The sequence below is a fragment of the Rhinoraja longicauda genome, chromosome 16, assembly GCF_053455715.1.
Source record: "Rhinoraja longicauda isolate Sanriku21f chromosome 16, sRhiLon1.1, whole genome shotgun sequence".
NCBI classification, from domain to species: domain Eukaryota; kingdom Metazoa; phylum Chordata; class Chondrichthyes; order Rajiformes; family Arhynchobatidae; genus Rhinoraja; species Rhinoraja longicauda.
In genome coordinates this window covers 29,833,382-29,850,293 of record NC_135968.1, presented here as the reverse complement: position 1 = coordinate 29,850,293, position 16,912 = coordinate 29,833,382, and the positions used below count along the sequence as shown (strand labels likewise).

The window sequence follows — 16,912 nt, the reverse complement described above, 5'->3', positions numbered from 1 at the left end:
TTTTACCTATCTTACTCATTAACTTGTATCTATTCACACAGGGATGCTCGCGTTGTAAAAGATCTGGCAACGGGTAAATCCAAAGGCTATGGATTTGTGTCATTCTACAGTAAACTGGTAAGTTCTTGCAAGAAATAACTTGAATGCAATTCAAACCACATTTTGATACAGGTTCACTCAAGTTTTAAGCATGCAGTATTCACTGGCAATAGATCAAAATTACAGGCAATTATGTTATGCATTCAATGATTTCATCACATACCTGGATTAAACCCATTCTGTCCCAACCTTTGTTTCAAGCAGAAATTGTCCAGTTTAAGGTGGTGCATTGTCTAGACTAAGCTATTTAGTCAGAGTCATAGTGATACAGTGTGGAAACAGGCCCTTTGGCCCAATTTGCGCACCCCGGCTAACATATCCAGCTACTAGTCCCACCTGCCTGCGTTTGGTCCATATCCCTCTAAACCTGTCATATCCATGTACCTGCCTAACTGTTATAATGTTGGGATAGTCACAGCCCCCAACTACCTCATGTGACAGCTTGTTCCATACACCCACCACCCTTTGTGTATTAAATCTTTTCCCCTTCACCGTAAACCTATTTGTTTCTACACCTTCCCTTCATAACCCGCTAATAGCTGGCTATCCTTTCTGATGTTTCTTTGTATTCTGAATGAATGTCTCCTTACTACTTTGCAGTAAATAGGATTTAGTCTGAATCATTAATTTCATAGGCCTGACTCATTGTAGAGTATCAAATACATTCTTTCACAGCATTCAAACCGGGGGAAAGCAGAATCTTCAAGGTTTTGTGGAATTTTATGTTACATCAGACAAAACTTTGTGTGTTTGGACTACGTACAAAGAAACCTGTTAAAAGTAATGTCCCTTCTTTACTGTTTCCAACAAAACCATTTGTGTAGTCAAAGCCTTTCTCTTGTATAGATTGACAGTCATTTACAGATTGACGTTCTTGATTGCAGCAGCTGGTTTTGACAACCTGTCTCGTATGAAGTTTAGATTCATTTTACAAAATTATTTTACAAATTTGCTAACTTAGTATTACTTCTATTCCTTCTTGCTCTTTAAGGTTCCTTGTCCATCATTATATTTTGTGTTGCAGCATTTAGGGGAAAAATGGTTCCATATCCAAAGCAGATAATTACGAAATCAAGCTATTGAATTTTATGTCCATCCTAAAAAGCATAGATTTGACTGTATGGAGTAATTCATCACAGCCAATCCTTACTTCATACATTGGTTTGTAATATTTTAATTTATGGAATGATTTTTTTTATTATAGGAGGTGTAAAACCAGTCCCGACATTGCCTCCCTCACCACCATCTAGGAGCCCAAACAGCCTTTGGCTGGCGAGATAAATATTCACTCATACCTTCTCCAACCTTGCTATTCCATGGAGTGCTATCTATGGACTGGTGAGACCAAGTGTAAACTTAGTGACCACTTTGCTGATACTGGCACTTTGTTTGCCATGGGCTTTTGGAGCTCCCTTTTGCAACCCATTTTTATTTATTTTCCATTCCCATATTGAGCTGTCAATCCTGCCTTCTCCACTGCCAGGGTGAGGTGAATAGCAAACTAGAGGAATGGTTCCTTGTATTCCACCCAGTAGTCTACAGCCTGACAGCATCAATATTGAATTCTCCCAATTTCAGTAACCTACATTAATGACTAGGATGAAAGGGATTAAAAGTACCATTAGCAAATTTGCAGATGATACAAAGCTGGGTGGTAGTGTGAACTGTGAGGAAGATGCTATGAGGTTGCAGGGTGACTTGGACAGGTTGTGTGAGTGGGCGGATGCATGGCAGATACAGTTTAATGTGGATAAGTGTGAGGTTATCCACTTTGGTGGTAAGAATAGGAAGGCAGAGTATTATCTGAATGGTGTCAAGTTAGGAAAAGGGGATGTACAACGAGATCTGTGTGTCCTAGTGCATCAGTCACTGAAAGGAAGCATGCAGGTACAGCAGGCAGTGAAGAAAGCCAATGGAATGTTGGCCTTCATAACAAGGGGAGTTGAGTATAGGAGCAAAGAGGTCCTTCTGCAGTTGTACAGGTTCCTAGTGAGACCGCACCTGGAGTACTGTGTGCAGTTTTGGTCTCCAAATTTGAGGAAGGATGTTCTTGCTATTGAGGGCGTGCAGCGTAGGTTTACTAGGTTAATTCCCGGAATGGCGGGACTGCCATATGTTGAAAGACTGGAGCGACTAGGCTTGTATACATTGGAATTTAGAAGGATGAGCGGGGATCGTAACGAAACGTATAAGATTATTAAGGGGTTGGACACGTTAGAGGCAGGAAACATGTTCCCAATGCTGGGGGAGTCCAGAACAAGGAGCCACAGTTTAAGAATAAGGGGTAGGCCATTTAGAACTGAGATGAGGAAAAACTTTTTCAGTCAGAGAGTTGTGAATCTGTGGAATTCTCTGCCTCAGAAGGCAGTGGAGGCCAATTCTCTGAATGCATTCAAGAGAGAGCTAGATAGAGCTCTTAAGGATAGCGGATTCAGGGGGTATGGGGAGAAGGCAGGAACGGCGGCACGGTAGCGCAGCGGTAGAGTTGCTGCTTTACAGCGAATGCAGCGCCGGAGACTCAGGTTCGATCCTGACTACGGGTGCTGCACTAAGGAGTTTGTACGTTCTCCCCGTGACCTGCGTGGGTTTTCTCCGAGATCTTCGGTTTCCTCCCACACTCCAAAGACGTACAGGTATGTAGGTTAATTGGCTGGGTAAATGTAAAAATTGTCCCTAGTGGGTGTAGGATAGTGTTAATGTACGGGGATCGCTGGGCGGCACGGACTTGGAGGGCCGAAAAGGCCTGTTTCCGGCTGTATATATATGATATGATGATGATATCACATTGAATGGCGGTGCTGGCTCGACGGGCCGAATGGCCTCCTCCTGCACCTATTGTCTACTCTCCCATCTGTCCCAGGCCCTTCAAAGATGCTCTTCTTTTTGACCTCTTTCCCCCACCCAGTCCATCTGTCCATTACACATCCACCTACTGGGTTCCCAACTCCCATTGTTCCATCTGCCCACCTTGCCCTCATTTATTTGGATCCATGCTATATCTTGCTTTCCTATCTGATTCCATCTGTCACCTCCTAGCCTCTTGCTGTTTCCATCCTTCCCACTGCAACCTGACTCCATCTTTCAATCAATCCTTCCTTGCCTGGATCCACCAATTACTTGCCAGCTCTTGCCCCACCCTTCAGCTTTTTAATACTGGCTGCCTCCCCTCTTCTCTTCCAGTCCAGATAAAGGTGCTTGATACTTGACTCAGCCATTTCCCTCCACAGAAGCTGTCTATTTGCTGAGTTTATCCAAAATAATGTTTATCCTCCAGATTCCAGTATCTGCAGTCTCTTGTATCCATCGATTTTTTATTTTTTTATTTTTCAAAATGGCGACACTTTTGACAAGGCCTATATTACCCACTCCAAACTTTTAAGATGGTAGTTGGCCACCGCTATGGTCTGCTCCCTCTGCTGAAGGTACTGTCACGCTGTTATTGGATACAGGGTTTAATGCAGCACTTGTAACAACAATATTTCCAAAGCAGTCTGATGTTTTATTTGGGGTGCATGCAGGTGGTATTTCCATGTATCTGCAGCTCTAGTGCTCAAGGTTGCAAGTGTCGAACATCTTGGTTCATCACGTGTATTGAGATAAAGTGAAAAAATGATTTGTGTGTTATCCATGCAAATCATACCACACAAGTACATTAGTGCAAAAGAGAAAATAATTAGAGTGCAGAATATAGTTTTACAGCTAGAGAGAGCGCGATAAAAAAAATGTGCAAGGGCCACAACAAAGTAGCTTGAAAGAACATGAATTAATCCCAGGCCTATGCGGCACACTCAGCAGCCTGATAACAGGAGCAAAGAAGTTGTTCTTGAATCTGCTATGTGCTTTAATGCTTTTATATCTTCTGCCTGATGGGATAGGGGAGGAGATGAATGGAGTTGATGTTCCTTATGTTGACTGCTTTTCCTGCTACAGTGGTATAATGGGTGGGGGGGGGGTAATTTTGTGATGAACTCGGCTGTTCACAACTCTGCAATTTCTTGCAGTCTTGAAAAGAGCAATTACTGTATGAAGTTGTAATGCATCAGGTTAGAATACTTTCTATCCAAATGCATCACAGGTGGTCTCATTGGACTTGGATACATGACCATATAACCATATAACAACTACAGCACGGAAACAGGCCCGTTCGGCCCTACCAGTCCACGCCGACCACTCTCTCTGACCTAGTCTCATCTACCTGCTCTCAGACCATAACCCTCTAATCCCCTCTTATCCATATACCTATCCAATTTACTCTTAAATAATAAAATCGAGCCTGCCTCCACCACTTCCACCGGAAGCCCATTCCATACAGCCACCACCCTCTGAGTAAAGAAGTTACCCCTCATGTTACCCCAAAACTTTTGTCCCTCAATTCTGAAGCTATGTCCCCTTGTTGGAATCTTCCCCACTCTCAAAGGGAAAAGCCTACCCACGTCAACTCTGTCCGTCCCTCTTAAAATTTTAAAAACCTCTATCAAGTCCCTCCTCAACCTTCTACGCTCTAAAGAATAAAGACCCAACCTGTTCAACCTCTCTCTGTAGCTTAAGTGCTGAAACCCAGGCAACATTCTAGTAAATCTCCTCTGTACCCTCTCCATTTTGTCGACATCCTTCCTATAATTTGGCGACCAGAACTGCACACCATACTCCAGATTCGGCCTCACCAATGCCCTGTACAATTTTAACATTACATCCCAACTTCTATATTCGATGCTCTGATTTATAAAAGCAAGCATACCAAACGCCTTCTTCACCACCCTATCCACATGAGATTCCACCTTCAGGGAACAATGCAGTTATTCCCAGATCCCTCTGTTCCACTGCATTCCTCAATTCCCTACCATTTACCCTGTACGTCCTATTTTGATTTGTCCTACCAAAATGCAGCACCTCACACTTATCAGCATTAAACTCCATCTGCCATCTTTCAGCCCACCCTTCCAAAAGGCCCAAGTCTCTCTGTAGACTTTGAAACTCTACTTCATTATTAACTACACCACCTATCTTAGTATCATCTGCATATTTACTAATCCAATTTGCCACACCATCATCCAGATCATTAATGTAAATGACAAACAAGTCAATGAGTAACTAGAATGGATTTTACAGATGTTATACTTTGCAGCTGAAGTGATGAAGGGCATGAATGTTTAGGGTGACGAATCGGATGCTGATCAAGTGGAATATTTTGGCCTCAATGGTGTCAACCTTCTTGTGTTGCACCTGCCGGAATTGCATTTGTGCCTGTAAGAACTACCTGTAATGGTAGAAAGAGTTTTTGGGTCAGCTGGTGATTTACTTGTAGGAGCCATAATATTTATGTGGCTGTTTTCATTGAGTTCCATTCTGATCCGGTATTCTCTCCAGGATGTACATGCTGATGCTCCTTATGATTATGCCACTAAATATCGAGCAAAACTGGTTAAGTTCTTGTATTTGTTATGGTCTTTGACTGGCATTTTTGTTATGCAAATATTAATTGCTGCTGATTAGGCCATGCTAACCTGTTAACTTGATTCTATGTAGTGGGAAATTGCAAATATAATTGAGCATTATGCAGTCAGCATCAATATCCTCACCAGTTGCAAGACTGTCACAAGGGTGTCGTCTTGATTGTAGGATCCCAAGAACCCTGTTTAGTTAAGTAAGAGACTCTTTAGCACTCAAATAATGGTTGCTTGCATTGCTGAAGTTGGAGATGTTTCCTCTTCATTATTGTCTGCAGTGATTTATGACAAAATGGCAGGACTGCAAAGCTTTTATCAGATCTGTTGGTTGTGGGATTGTTGACTTGTAGTGCATGATGTAGTTGTGTTGAAGCATCACTATATTGGCACCACATCTTTCACGGTATGCTTAATGCTGCGTCTGGCAGGCCCTTCGACACTCATCACTGAACGTGGTTATTTTTCTGATTTAATTGTATGGTAGACTGAGCATATGCCAGGCTACATGGTTACAAATTCAGGCTAGCATTTCTGTAGCTGTTCAATGCTTAATGTATGCCTCGTTCTGAAGTGGTATATTCGTTTTTAGCTTGATTGTCATGCCAAACCATGAGGATGGAAAGACTGTCCTTGTAAATTCCACCAGGGGGCACCGCACGACGGCTGCCTCGCCTACACTGTCCCTTTCAAACTTTTTTTGTTTTTGGTAAGTTTTAAAAGTTTGTTTAAATGTTCTCTGGTTTGTTTTATGAGGGGGAGGGGGAAACTCTCTTTCAATCTCTTACCTTGCTGGTGATGCGATTGTTTTCCGGGTCGTATCTCCGGTCACTCTGCAGCCTAACATCATGGAGTTGGGGGCCTTGCCTGGGACTGACTTTGAGACCCCGTGCCGGCAGTGGACTCACCATCCGAGCATGCGATTCCTTGCCTGGATCGGCGCTCCAACTTCTTTTGTGTCCACCATCTATGTTTCAAATGTTACATTACTGTCTTCGTCCGTCCTGAAAAGGACATAAGCTTCCGGCGACAATCAGTGGGAGCCATCACTTGTACAATAGATGGTGGTAGCAGAATTAGCTCAGGGCACTTCCAGTTTCCAGTCCCGCGATGTGGACGCTTCTGCTATGGGGTCGACGCTCCGCCTGCGGACTTTAACATCATGAGCTCGCAGTCTCGGGTTGGGAGCTCCAAAGCTGCACGAGGATCGACTAGCCCCGACCCGTGGTAGATCGCTTGGCGCGGAGAGCTGAGATTCTACCCACCCCCATGCAGGAGCTTGATCGCTCTGACGAGGAAGGCCCGCCGCCAGTTACGGGAGTCAAGATCGTCCCGTCAATGGACAAAGAACGGAGAGATTGAACTTTGTTTCGCCTTCCATCACAGTGAGGAATGTGGAGGAGTCACTGTGGCGGATGTTCATGTAAAAATGTATTTTGTGTGTCCTGTTGCTTTTTATTGTTATGACTGTATGGCAAATGGAGTTCCTCATATGTTACAAAATATACTTGACTAATTGTGATGTGAAATCAAAGAGCCGAATTGTGGTCCTTTACACCAATGTAGTGATGAGTGCAACAAGCTAAAAACTAACATAGCACTTCAGAACAAGGCATACATTGAACATTATTGAACAGCAGCAGAAATATCAGCCTGAATTTGTAACCATGCAGCCTGGCAAATGCTCAGTCTACCAAATCAGAAAAATAACCACATTCAGGGATGAATGTAGAAGGGCCCGCCAAAAGTAAGTGTTGGGCACAGAAGAACAGACCTGGAAGCTGCAAAGGGAATGGTTTCTTGAAAGGGTTGACAGCAAAGGTGAAAATGTAGCTGGTGTGGATTCCTGTTAAAGATATGGAAATTGTGAAATTGGCTGTGGAGACTGTTGGGGTGGATGGTGAGGATCAGAGAAGATCTGTCCAAATGGTAGATAGGTGTGGCAGAATAGGAGATGTGGTCAGGGGCTCTGTCAATAGATGGAAAGCAATGGATCTGGGAAGATAAAATATATCTGAGGCAAGAAAGAAGATATCAGAGGCAAATGTGTGAAAAATCTTGTAGCACAAGAGATGGAGAACTGAGAAACTGGCTATTTTTTGCATTGCATAGCGTGGAAGCAAATATAGCCAATATGGAGTTCTTACACTTTTAATGTAGCCTTGATAACCTGCCATTGAAATGAAAATCCAGAAAGTGAAATGTCGGAGATGACTGGTTACCCCACATCTTAACTTGCTTAATTGTGGTCACTGCAAAGCCAATGTGGCACCTGTCATTCAGAACAAGCTTGGACTGATATGTGATTTGGTCACTAATCCCCTGATGTTTGTGAAAGGCTTTATATGATTGAGGGTAGTGACAGCAACTGTCCTACCTGACTTCAGCAACTGGGGCAGTGCCACATGTTAATCTAATCACCCGTGCCACCATCACTTTAAGATTTTGACGACATTTTGCACACATGTATTATCTCCTACATTATTGAGCTTAGTGACTTAAATAATTATTTTATTTAATTTATTACATTTTTTTAACCTTCACAGGATGCAGAAAATGCAATTGTGCACATGGGAGGACAGTGGCTGGGAGGCCGGCAAATTCGAACAAACTGGGCAACACGTAAACCACCAGCTCCAAAAAGTGCACCAGAGAGTAGGTTTCTCAATCTATATTATGTGAATAGCTTTTAAATTAAGCAGAATTTAATATTAAACGGGTATTTTTCCTTAAAATAGACTCTCAAAACAGTATATATAATGAATTTGCAGGCAATTAATGTAAATTATTTTATTTTACCATTTGTGAACTATTTGCAAACATTTTCACAAAACTCTCACATTTAGTGTAGTTATGAAATATCCAGAAGTTCAGATTCTTTTAAGTGAATGCCTGATGTATGGAGTGGTCATTTGAATACCTATCTTCTGAGAAATGGTTATATAATTATACATAAATTCATAAGTGATAGGAGCAGAATTAGGCCATTCAGCCTATCAAGTCTACTCTGCCATTCAATCATGGATGATCTATCTTTACCTCTTAACCCCATTCTCCTGCCTTCTCCCCGTAACCCCTGACGCCCATACTAATCAAGAACCTACTTATCTCTGCCATAAAAATAGCCATTGACGGTTTCCACAGCCTTCTGTGGCAATGAATTCCACAGATTCACCACCCTCTGACTAAAGAAATTCCTCCTCATCAAGGAATGTCCTTTAATTCTGAGGCTATGACCTCAGGTCCTAGACTCGCTAGTGGAAACGTCCTCTCCACATCCACTCTATCCAGGCCTTTCACTCATCACCTTTCACATTACTGTCCTGTGTGAAGGTAAAGGACATCTTAAAATCTTTAGAAGAAATTATAAAATGTTAAGAGATGAGCAGCAAGCAGCGTGGATTTAAGACAGTAAAGGAATGGTCAGAGAAGGCTGGCATTTTTTTAAGGACATGGTCAAACTGTTATGTGTGGTGAGAGTGGAAAAATAAGTTTACAATTAATATTCATGAGCAAAAAATGTGGCATCTGGATCTGCAACCATTTTGAAACACTACATTAATAAATTAGGTAGCAGGTTTATAGAGAGATGTGGCAAATCGGGGCAAAAGCTGTTGTCAGGTGAAATTCTTGCATACGTTTTGAATTTCATCTAAAATATGGGTGGACTAACAAAGTAGTCAGAGTACAAAGTATGTGGTTAGTGTGATTTTCAAGGCAGTCAAAGTATTCTGGTGCTTAAAAGCAGACTACCAGGTTTAATTTTGATGGAACAGTGGATTTTATAGTTAGGTGAACCTATATCAAACCTTGAATGCACAGACTATTACTTGGAATTTTGGCTCCATATTTAAGGAAGATGCAATGCTGATTCGCAACGATGCTGTCTATTATCATGAAACAAACAGATTGGGTGTTTATTTAAATTATTAAAGCAGTGCTTGTTATTGTAAGTTGGTTTCTCATGGGTGTAAGAAAACAGCCTCTGGACATCAACAGACAAATTGATTGCAAGAATTTGGAGCGAAGCAAGAGAAAGTTGCAGGGCTATTTTTCAATGATGTCAAGATAATATCGCCACTTTTAAGTGACTGAGAGATAGCACATTGAACACATTGGTGGAAAGAATCACCACAATTACTTGGGCACCAGATGGGCATATTGTAGACTATTGTATGATTTGAATTTTCCTTTTCATTGTGTATTGGCTTTGCTCTGGCCTGGTGTTTTATAGTTAAACTGCACAGCACACTCATTGTAGATGTTGGGAGGGCTTTGGGTATTATGTAGAATCACTTGATACAAGATGTTCAACCTGTGGTTTGATCTTGTGGTCACAGTATTAGTGTAGCTAGTTAAATTGAATTTCTGATTGTGGTCAGAACAATTTGTAAATGAGCCACATTGATTATTCCATATTCTTGCTTCTAATATACGGGCAACTAATGTTTTTGTTTCTTTTTAGATGGTTCTAAGCAACTAAGATTTGAAGAAGTAGTTGGTCAGTCCAGTCCTTCAAATTGTACGGTTTACTGTGGAGGTATATCATCAGGTCCAACAGGTATGGGCAATGTTGAATAAATATTTGTCAACCAGACCAGTCTTCTAAAATATGTAGATATTAATATTGCTCTGCTTTTTACAATCTTTCAACTTTTAGAACAACTTATGCGTCAGACTTTTTCTCCATTTGGACAAATTATGGAAATCAGAGTTTTTCCTGAGAAAGGATATTCTTTTATCAGGTAGGCTGTTTGTTTTATCTAAATTATAGTTGTAATGTACAACAAGCTAAAAAATTGTTTAATGCATTTAAGCAGAAGTTGTTAATTTTGCATTGCCGCTAGTTAATATTTTTTTCCTTTTCAATTCTTGTCAATAAGTCACACCATTATCTCCAGTTATATCTTGATTGACTATCCATTTTGGAAAAATGTTAGTTTGCAATCTTGCTTTTTTTTAAAAAGTTTCCAATTCAGACCACATAATTTTAGGATTTTCGCCTTCAGACCATTCACTCCAGTAACGGATCAATAATGGTCATGGCTATCAGTTAAAAGTATGCCTGTTGAAACATTACTTGCACCTTTTTAGGCTCGCTGATGGAGAATGTTTTCTTGAACAATGCATCTCGAGAAAATGTAATCTTCCAGGAAATAATTTGTGAGATTAAAATTTGTGTTTTGGTATATGTTAGGGGTGTGCAAGCTTTTTGGCGTTGAACACCTGAGGCTTATGTGCCATGAGACTTGGTAGGAGCCATGTATCAAGTTTGGTTTGGTTGAACATTCCCATTACCTTACATATCATTGAATTAACAGTTTTATGCTTATGTAGAACTCCTGAGGCAACTGCCAAAATGGCCATTTTCCAACACGAGTTCTACATTCCTGCCAGCTAAATCTTGCCGATTTTGTAAGTCTTAGATTGTCAGAGGTTTGTGCATATATACATGTTTATTCAGGCACATATATAACTAATATTTTTTGTTATTGTAGGTTTGGCACACATGATAGTGCTGCTCATGCTATTGTGTCGGTCAATGGAACTACTATTGAAGGCCATGTAGTCAAATGCTATTGGGGTAAAGAAACAACCGATACTACCAACAAGTATCAACAGGTAATGTGATGTGTGGGATATCTTTTGCAACCAAGGAGAACCTCTGACTTTTAATGGTGAGCATAAGCTCTAATATCTAGTAAAATTATTGTTTTTATTCAGATGGAATTTGCTCAGCCCTGGGGTCAGTGGGGCCAGTGGTATGGCAATGCCCAGCAATATGGCCAGTATGTAGCCAATGGTTGGCAGGTGCCCCCTTACGGAATGTATGGCCAAACATGGAACCAACAAGGATTTGGAGTAGAGTAAGTAATGTACTGAACAACGTTTACGGTCAATCAACGTTCTCGCATTTGTGGCGAGCTGGGCATATAAAATAGATGATGATGACACTAGATCATGTGTACCTCGTTGGGTACCGTGAAATTATTATTTTTTGCATACAAGTACACAAGAATCGGCACAAAGGCGCCGACAAAGTTAGAAAAAGTACTCATCCCTTCTGGGTCCCCCTTAGTCCCCCGGTTCCCCGTACTCGGCGGCGCAGCCTGTCCACCTTAGCTCGACGCTGTACTCAGCCCTGCTCTACTTGAGGCTCTGACCCGGCCCAAGATGACCTTGAGGCTCTGTCCTGGCCCATCCATGGCCCGACTCGACCTAGAGGCTCTTGTCGCCAGCCCAACTGATCTCTTCTCAGTAAGAGCTGTATGTGTTATCTTGTGGGTTTTGTGAGAAAATTAGTTTGGTATGTTTATCCAACACCCTACCCGATCATCTTGAGGTATTTTAATCATTCTACAATTGGTGCACTTTCTCAGATGTTTTCATTTTAAGTTGCAAATATAATTACATTTATTTTCTTTTTTTGCAGCCAGCCTCAATCTACAACTGCCTGGGTAGGTGGATTTGGTGCTCAGCCACCCCAAGGACAGGGTACTGCTGTTATACCTAACCAGGCTGGCTTTGGAATGGCAGGTTACCAGACACAATGAGCAGGGACTCATTCTGTTTACCTCAAGCAAAGAGGAGCCCAGATTTTTCTAATTACATCAAAGTTCACTGACACCATGAACAAAATATAGACTATTTATTTTAGAGCTGAATATTTAAAAAAAAATATATCGCAGCTGAGCTCATGGTGGAGGATGTGAAGTATTTCCCAGTTCCTTTTTGCTCTGGGATGGGGAGGGCCTGGGGAGGTGGGAATATATAATCTGTTAATTGGTTTTGAAGAGCGGTAATCGAGAATGATGAATTTATTTTGAAAATGAAGTGCTTTTCTGTCTGAATTTAAAAATAAATGCAGTGTTAGTGGGAAAATGTCAACCAGACTTTTGACAATCTTTTTTAATTTGAACATTCCTCAATATTAATTACATACTGTTATAAAGGGATTTTTAATGCCTTGTATCCTTAAACCTGGCTTAATATTCAGTGACCACAAGAAAGGCGAATTTCTCATTGCCACAGACCGACTAGCTGTTGTTTTATCGGAAAAGATCTAAATCCGGAAGAGCCAGTGCACTGACAAAGATCAAGGTGCCTCAAGTTTAACTTTCTCCTTTCAGCTTTGAATTGGTTCTGTAGCTTCAGCATCTAACGGAAGGAAGAAGCAGCCACTGGTTGAAGCAACATTTTAAAAATAGTGGGTTGTACTACACTCTAAACATCATCAGGAAACTATAAAAGGGAGCACGAGCAATATTTGGACTGCACTGTTTTGGTTATATTAGATGTGTACTCTACATTCGTGCATACATCTGCGGAAAGGGGTTTAGAGTGTAGGTTACATGTGTAAATATCTATATAAAGAACATTTAATACTGATAATTTTCAAAGCATGTCCTGTATAGATCTCACAATTAACTACTTTGTTTCGATTAGCGATTAAAAGATAAAAGTAATTCATTTGTACAGAACCCATGTAGCCAGTTCCCCTGAATATGCAGTGTATGGCTGTTTCATAAGAGTATGTTAATATATCTTCCCTACTACCGTAACGTGGTATGTAAAATTATACAAAGTAAACTTCAAACTGAAGCCTTAAATTTTATTTCTTCATGCAACTTAGTGACATATAGATTAGTTTCAGTGCTTTTTTTAGTTTTAATTCTGTTGCTTAAGATTTTTGAACCATATAAAATTAACGCAAGGTTGAATATTTTCTTCAGGCTGTCTGCACTGGAGTGTTTTAAGTCTAAACTTAACAATGTAAAATGTAAAATCATGTCAAAACCAACTGTTTAATTTTAACAGTAAGATGTGCCATTTGTTAATTGCTGGTGCAGTGTAAAAATCTGTACCATTTATAAAACTTCATTTTAAGGATATTTTTGAGTGGTTGCATGTTGGTGCGATTCACTTTGTAAAAAAGGCTTGTTCATTTGAGTGTTAGGTGTGGAATGGGTGGATTATGAATACATGCAGAAAATTACATTGTTGTGTCTAGATTACTTTGTTCTGTATTTAAAAATAAAATGATTTTAAAACAATTTTATCATGTCCAGTTAGATTGTCTTGCTTATATGGGGTTAGCCACTTTTAATGATTGCATGGTATAACCTGCATTAATCATGAAAGTTGCTTTAAAAATCATTGGAAACTTTATGGGCTTAATTTCTATTTCATCTGATCATTAAACTATTTCATTTGAATAGATGTTGCCACCTTTTTCAAAAAGTGACTGTCAGCATGGAATTGTCCCATCAAAGCACATTGGATCATCTGGCATCAGAAATGAGAAATGCATATTCTTGGTGCTCTTAGGTTGAGGTATCTTTAAAAGAGACCACCTATTACAGCACCCAATTCATGCTGATGGCGATGCTGCAGTATTATGGCAGTTTGGTTGTCAATTTCTTTTGCATTGCGAAATATTAAAACACTCTTTGATACTGGAGAAGGCAAGATGAATGAATGGAAATGGTAAATTTAGTATAATATACAGATTTAGGAACTATTAATTTTGTTGAGTAATTTATGTTTGGATTTTTAGACGTACAGCACAGAAATAAGCCCTTCAGTGAAACTACACCAACCATCAAGTGCACATTTACATTCGTCCTGTTTTTGTTATCACCACATTCCCATCTGTTCTTGCCGCCCAATTCATGTGTCGTCGTGTCCCCCCCCCCCCCAACTGCTATCCTAAATCTACCACTCACCCACGCACTTGGGGTTATTTGTAGAAACCAATCAAACGGTCATCAAGATGTTGGAGGAAAGCACCGTACCTGGGTGAAACCGATAAGACTACAGAGAGCATATAAAGTCCATACTGACTGCGCCAGAGGTCTGGATTGAACCTGGGTCACTGGAGCTCGGAAGCAGCAGCTCTACTACTATAACTACATGGTTGAGATTTATCAAGAACTACAGTGCATACAATACAATAGAACTTTATTTATCCCCAGGAGAGAAATTGGTCTGCCAACAGTCATAAAACAAATACAAGATCAAACATTAAAAAGAATATTTAAAAAACGGCTTTTTTAAACTATTTGAAACTGCAGCAGTTCCGTTTATTTAAAAGAGGCACTCATTTTTTTCCCTTTAATACTGTTCCCCCATAATGTACATAAGCACATTGTACATAAGTATTGTCAAATGCATTACTGCAGGGTTTTTTAAGGAAAAGGGGTGATAGTAATCACAAAGTCTAGCTTTTTGGCGTATTAACACAGAATTTAAAATACCCTAAGACACTTAACATAATTCTTGTCTAATACCTGCTTTGAATACCTTCAAAGACACAAGAAGGATAGCAGTTTTAGCACTGCTGTAGAAAGTATTCCCTTTCTATAGAAAACCATTGTTTTGCAGTAGTTAGGAATTTAAACAACATTTCTAAAAATAGTAATATTCAACCCTAAAGTCTTTCAATTAGATTGTGCTGATTTGTATCAATTCTGTAGTCCTCAACCTTAATTGTGGCGGTTTCACTTCATCTTTTATTTTTCATATCAATAAAAATTTCTATGTCACTGATAGTCTATGATACTTGTAGATACTACATTAATTGTTGTGTAAGGTAACAAGCACAACTTTATAGCTGTCAATTGTTAAAGGCATCGTTCAATTGCTATTATTGTTTACAACTGGATAACTTAGCTAGTTTTATATCTGTGAGACTGTGCTAATTATGCAGAACTTTCTATATTATCTGCTTTAGATTTCATAATCACACCTATTTTTCCCAGTTAGCTTTTGCCTATAAGGAATATGACTCATCTTGTCTCATTATTCATTCTTTTATCATTCATTGTTCAAAGATGCATTTGCTTGGACATTTCTAATTTACTCTTTGGCTAGTTAATGGTAGGATGATGAATACCTCAACATCTGTGTGCAGTGGGAATGTTTATTTCTTGGATTTGTGGTTACAACTGTGGCTTACAAACTCAAGCTATTGAACCTATTTTTGTATATATACAGGCACATTTCACCTATTTACTTTCTGTCAAATTGTTCTGTTTTCTCTAATGAAGATGAAAATTACATCATCCTTGTATTTTGGGGGTGGATTATAGAAGAGTTTAATATTTGTGCTGTTCTTTGAGGATAAACGTTTCCCAATTTTACCGTTGAATAGTTTGCCACTAATTATTTGGCACAACTTTTCTGAATTTTCCATCGAATATACTCTAACAGAATATCATTTCTAATATCTTGATTAAGTTATTCAATTTCCAATATTTTGGGGAATATTGCTCATAAGCCTAGGTGATCAGATGAATTGGGGATTTACTTTAAGGTAATGTATACCGTTTTAAAGTGGGGATAATCAGAGAAAATGCCAGTGATCCGTCTGGGTTCATGAATCACAACTTCCATACAAATTTCAGTTACGATGATTAATATTTAAAATAAAACCGAATGAAAATCACAAACATTTTGGTTTGCTTTTTAGACGATAATAGTTATCGTCACAACGTTCAGATGAAAGCGGGCCAAGTTGCTTATAAGAAAAGTGACATAGGTGGTGCTTGATGCTGTCCAAAGACTAAATGCAGCAAACTGCTGTTCGCGATTTTATTTTTCAGCCAGTGTTATTCTGCAAGATAATCTGATTAATTGCATTATTTCAGTCTAATCTATGATCTGTAAAATGACACTACATAGACTTGGTATGTAGTTGTCTGAAGTTTAAGATAAGCATGCGGTTTTCCTCCAGCTAGTACAGAGGGATTGAACATAATGTTTTGTTCCAATCATGATGGGTGTTTAACTACACTGCAAGTTGTGATAAACCAAACTCCAAAGTGGTATTAGAGGAGAAAGTACAGAAACAAGAATGTATTGAAGAGCAGCGGCAAAAGAATTCTAAATAATTGTGCAACGGGTTTAGGAGCTTGGGTAAAAGAAGGATAATGGAGTAATGAAAATTAATTGAGTGATTACCTGTGATGCCTCTTCTCCAGAACCAAAGTCATCCTAAATTTGGCCGTGTGGGAGACAGTTTATAGATATTGCTAAGGAGTACGCTTGTTTGGGAACACAGCTCTAATTTGCAGAATTGAGAATGAGCCTTTCACTTCTGAAAAACAAAGCTCCTCCATTGGTCCCTACTTCCAATCGCCTGCCAATAAAACAACAGGACGACTGGAAAAATATGACAACCTTCCATATGTCAAGCCACTACAATAGCAAAATCCTATACACTAGCAGCATATGTCAACAACTGTTCCCAAGTTCTCTCCCAGGTTAATGCACTGGCCTTAATCCTGATGGGTGAGACAAATTAATGGCTCATTGGTAAAAAAAAATGTATCAACTCATGAGAATTCCTGGCCTTTGCCTTCAAAATG

The 16,912-nt window shown here is 39.8% G+C and overlaps 1 protein-coding gene across 2 annotated transcripts in view; it reads left to right on the top strand.

Moving 5' to 3' along the window:
• The window catches only part of tial1 (TIA1 cytotoxic granule-associated RNA binding protein-like 1), a 30,517-nt gene extending 14,614 nt beyond the window's left edge, over nt 1–15,903 (top strand). Inside the window, exons 2-8 of one of the 2 annotated variants that reach the window (XM_078413515.1) lie at nt 42–117; nt 8,090–8,198; nt 10,009–10,104; nt 10,204–10,288; nt 11,042–11,165; nt 11,268–11,410; nt 11,977–15,903. In XM_078413515.1, the coding sequence (XP_078269641.1) occupies nt 42–117; nt 8,090–8,198; nt 10,009–10,104; nt 10,204–10,288; nt 11,042–11,165; nt 11,268–11,410; nt 11,977–12,097 (754 nt within the window). In that variant the 3' untranslated portion in view covers nt 12,098–15,903. The remainder of the gene's footprint in view (nt 1–41; nt 118–8,089; nt 8,199–10,008; nt 10,105–10,203; nt 10,289–11,041; nt 11,166–11,267; nt 11,411–11,976) is intronic. The other variant, XM_078413514.1, reaches the window with a different exon arrangement.
• Nucleotides 15,904–16,912: the final 1,009 nt, after the last annotated feature.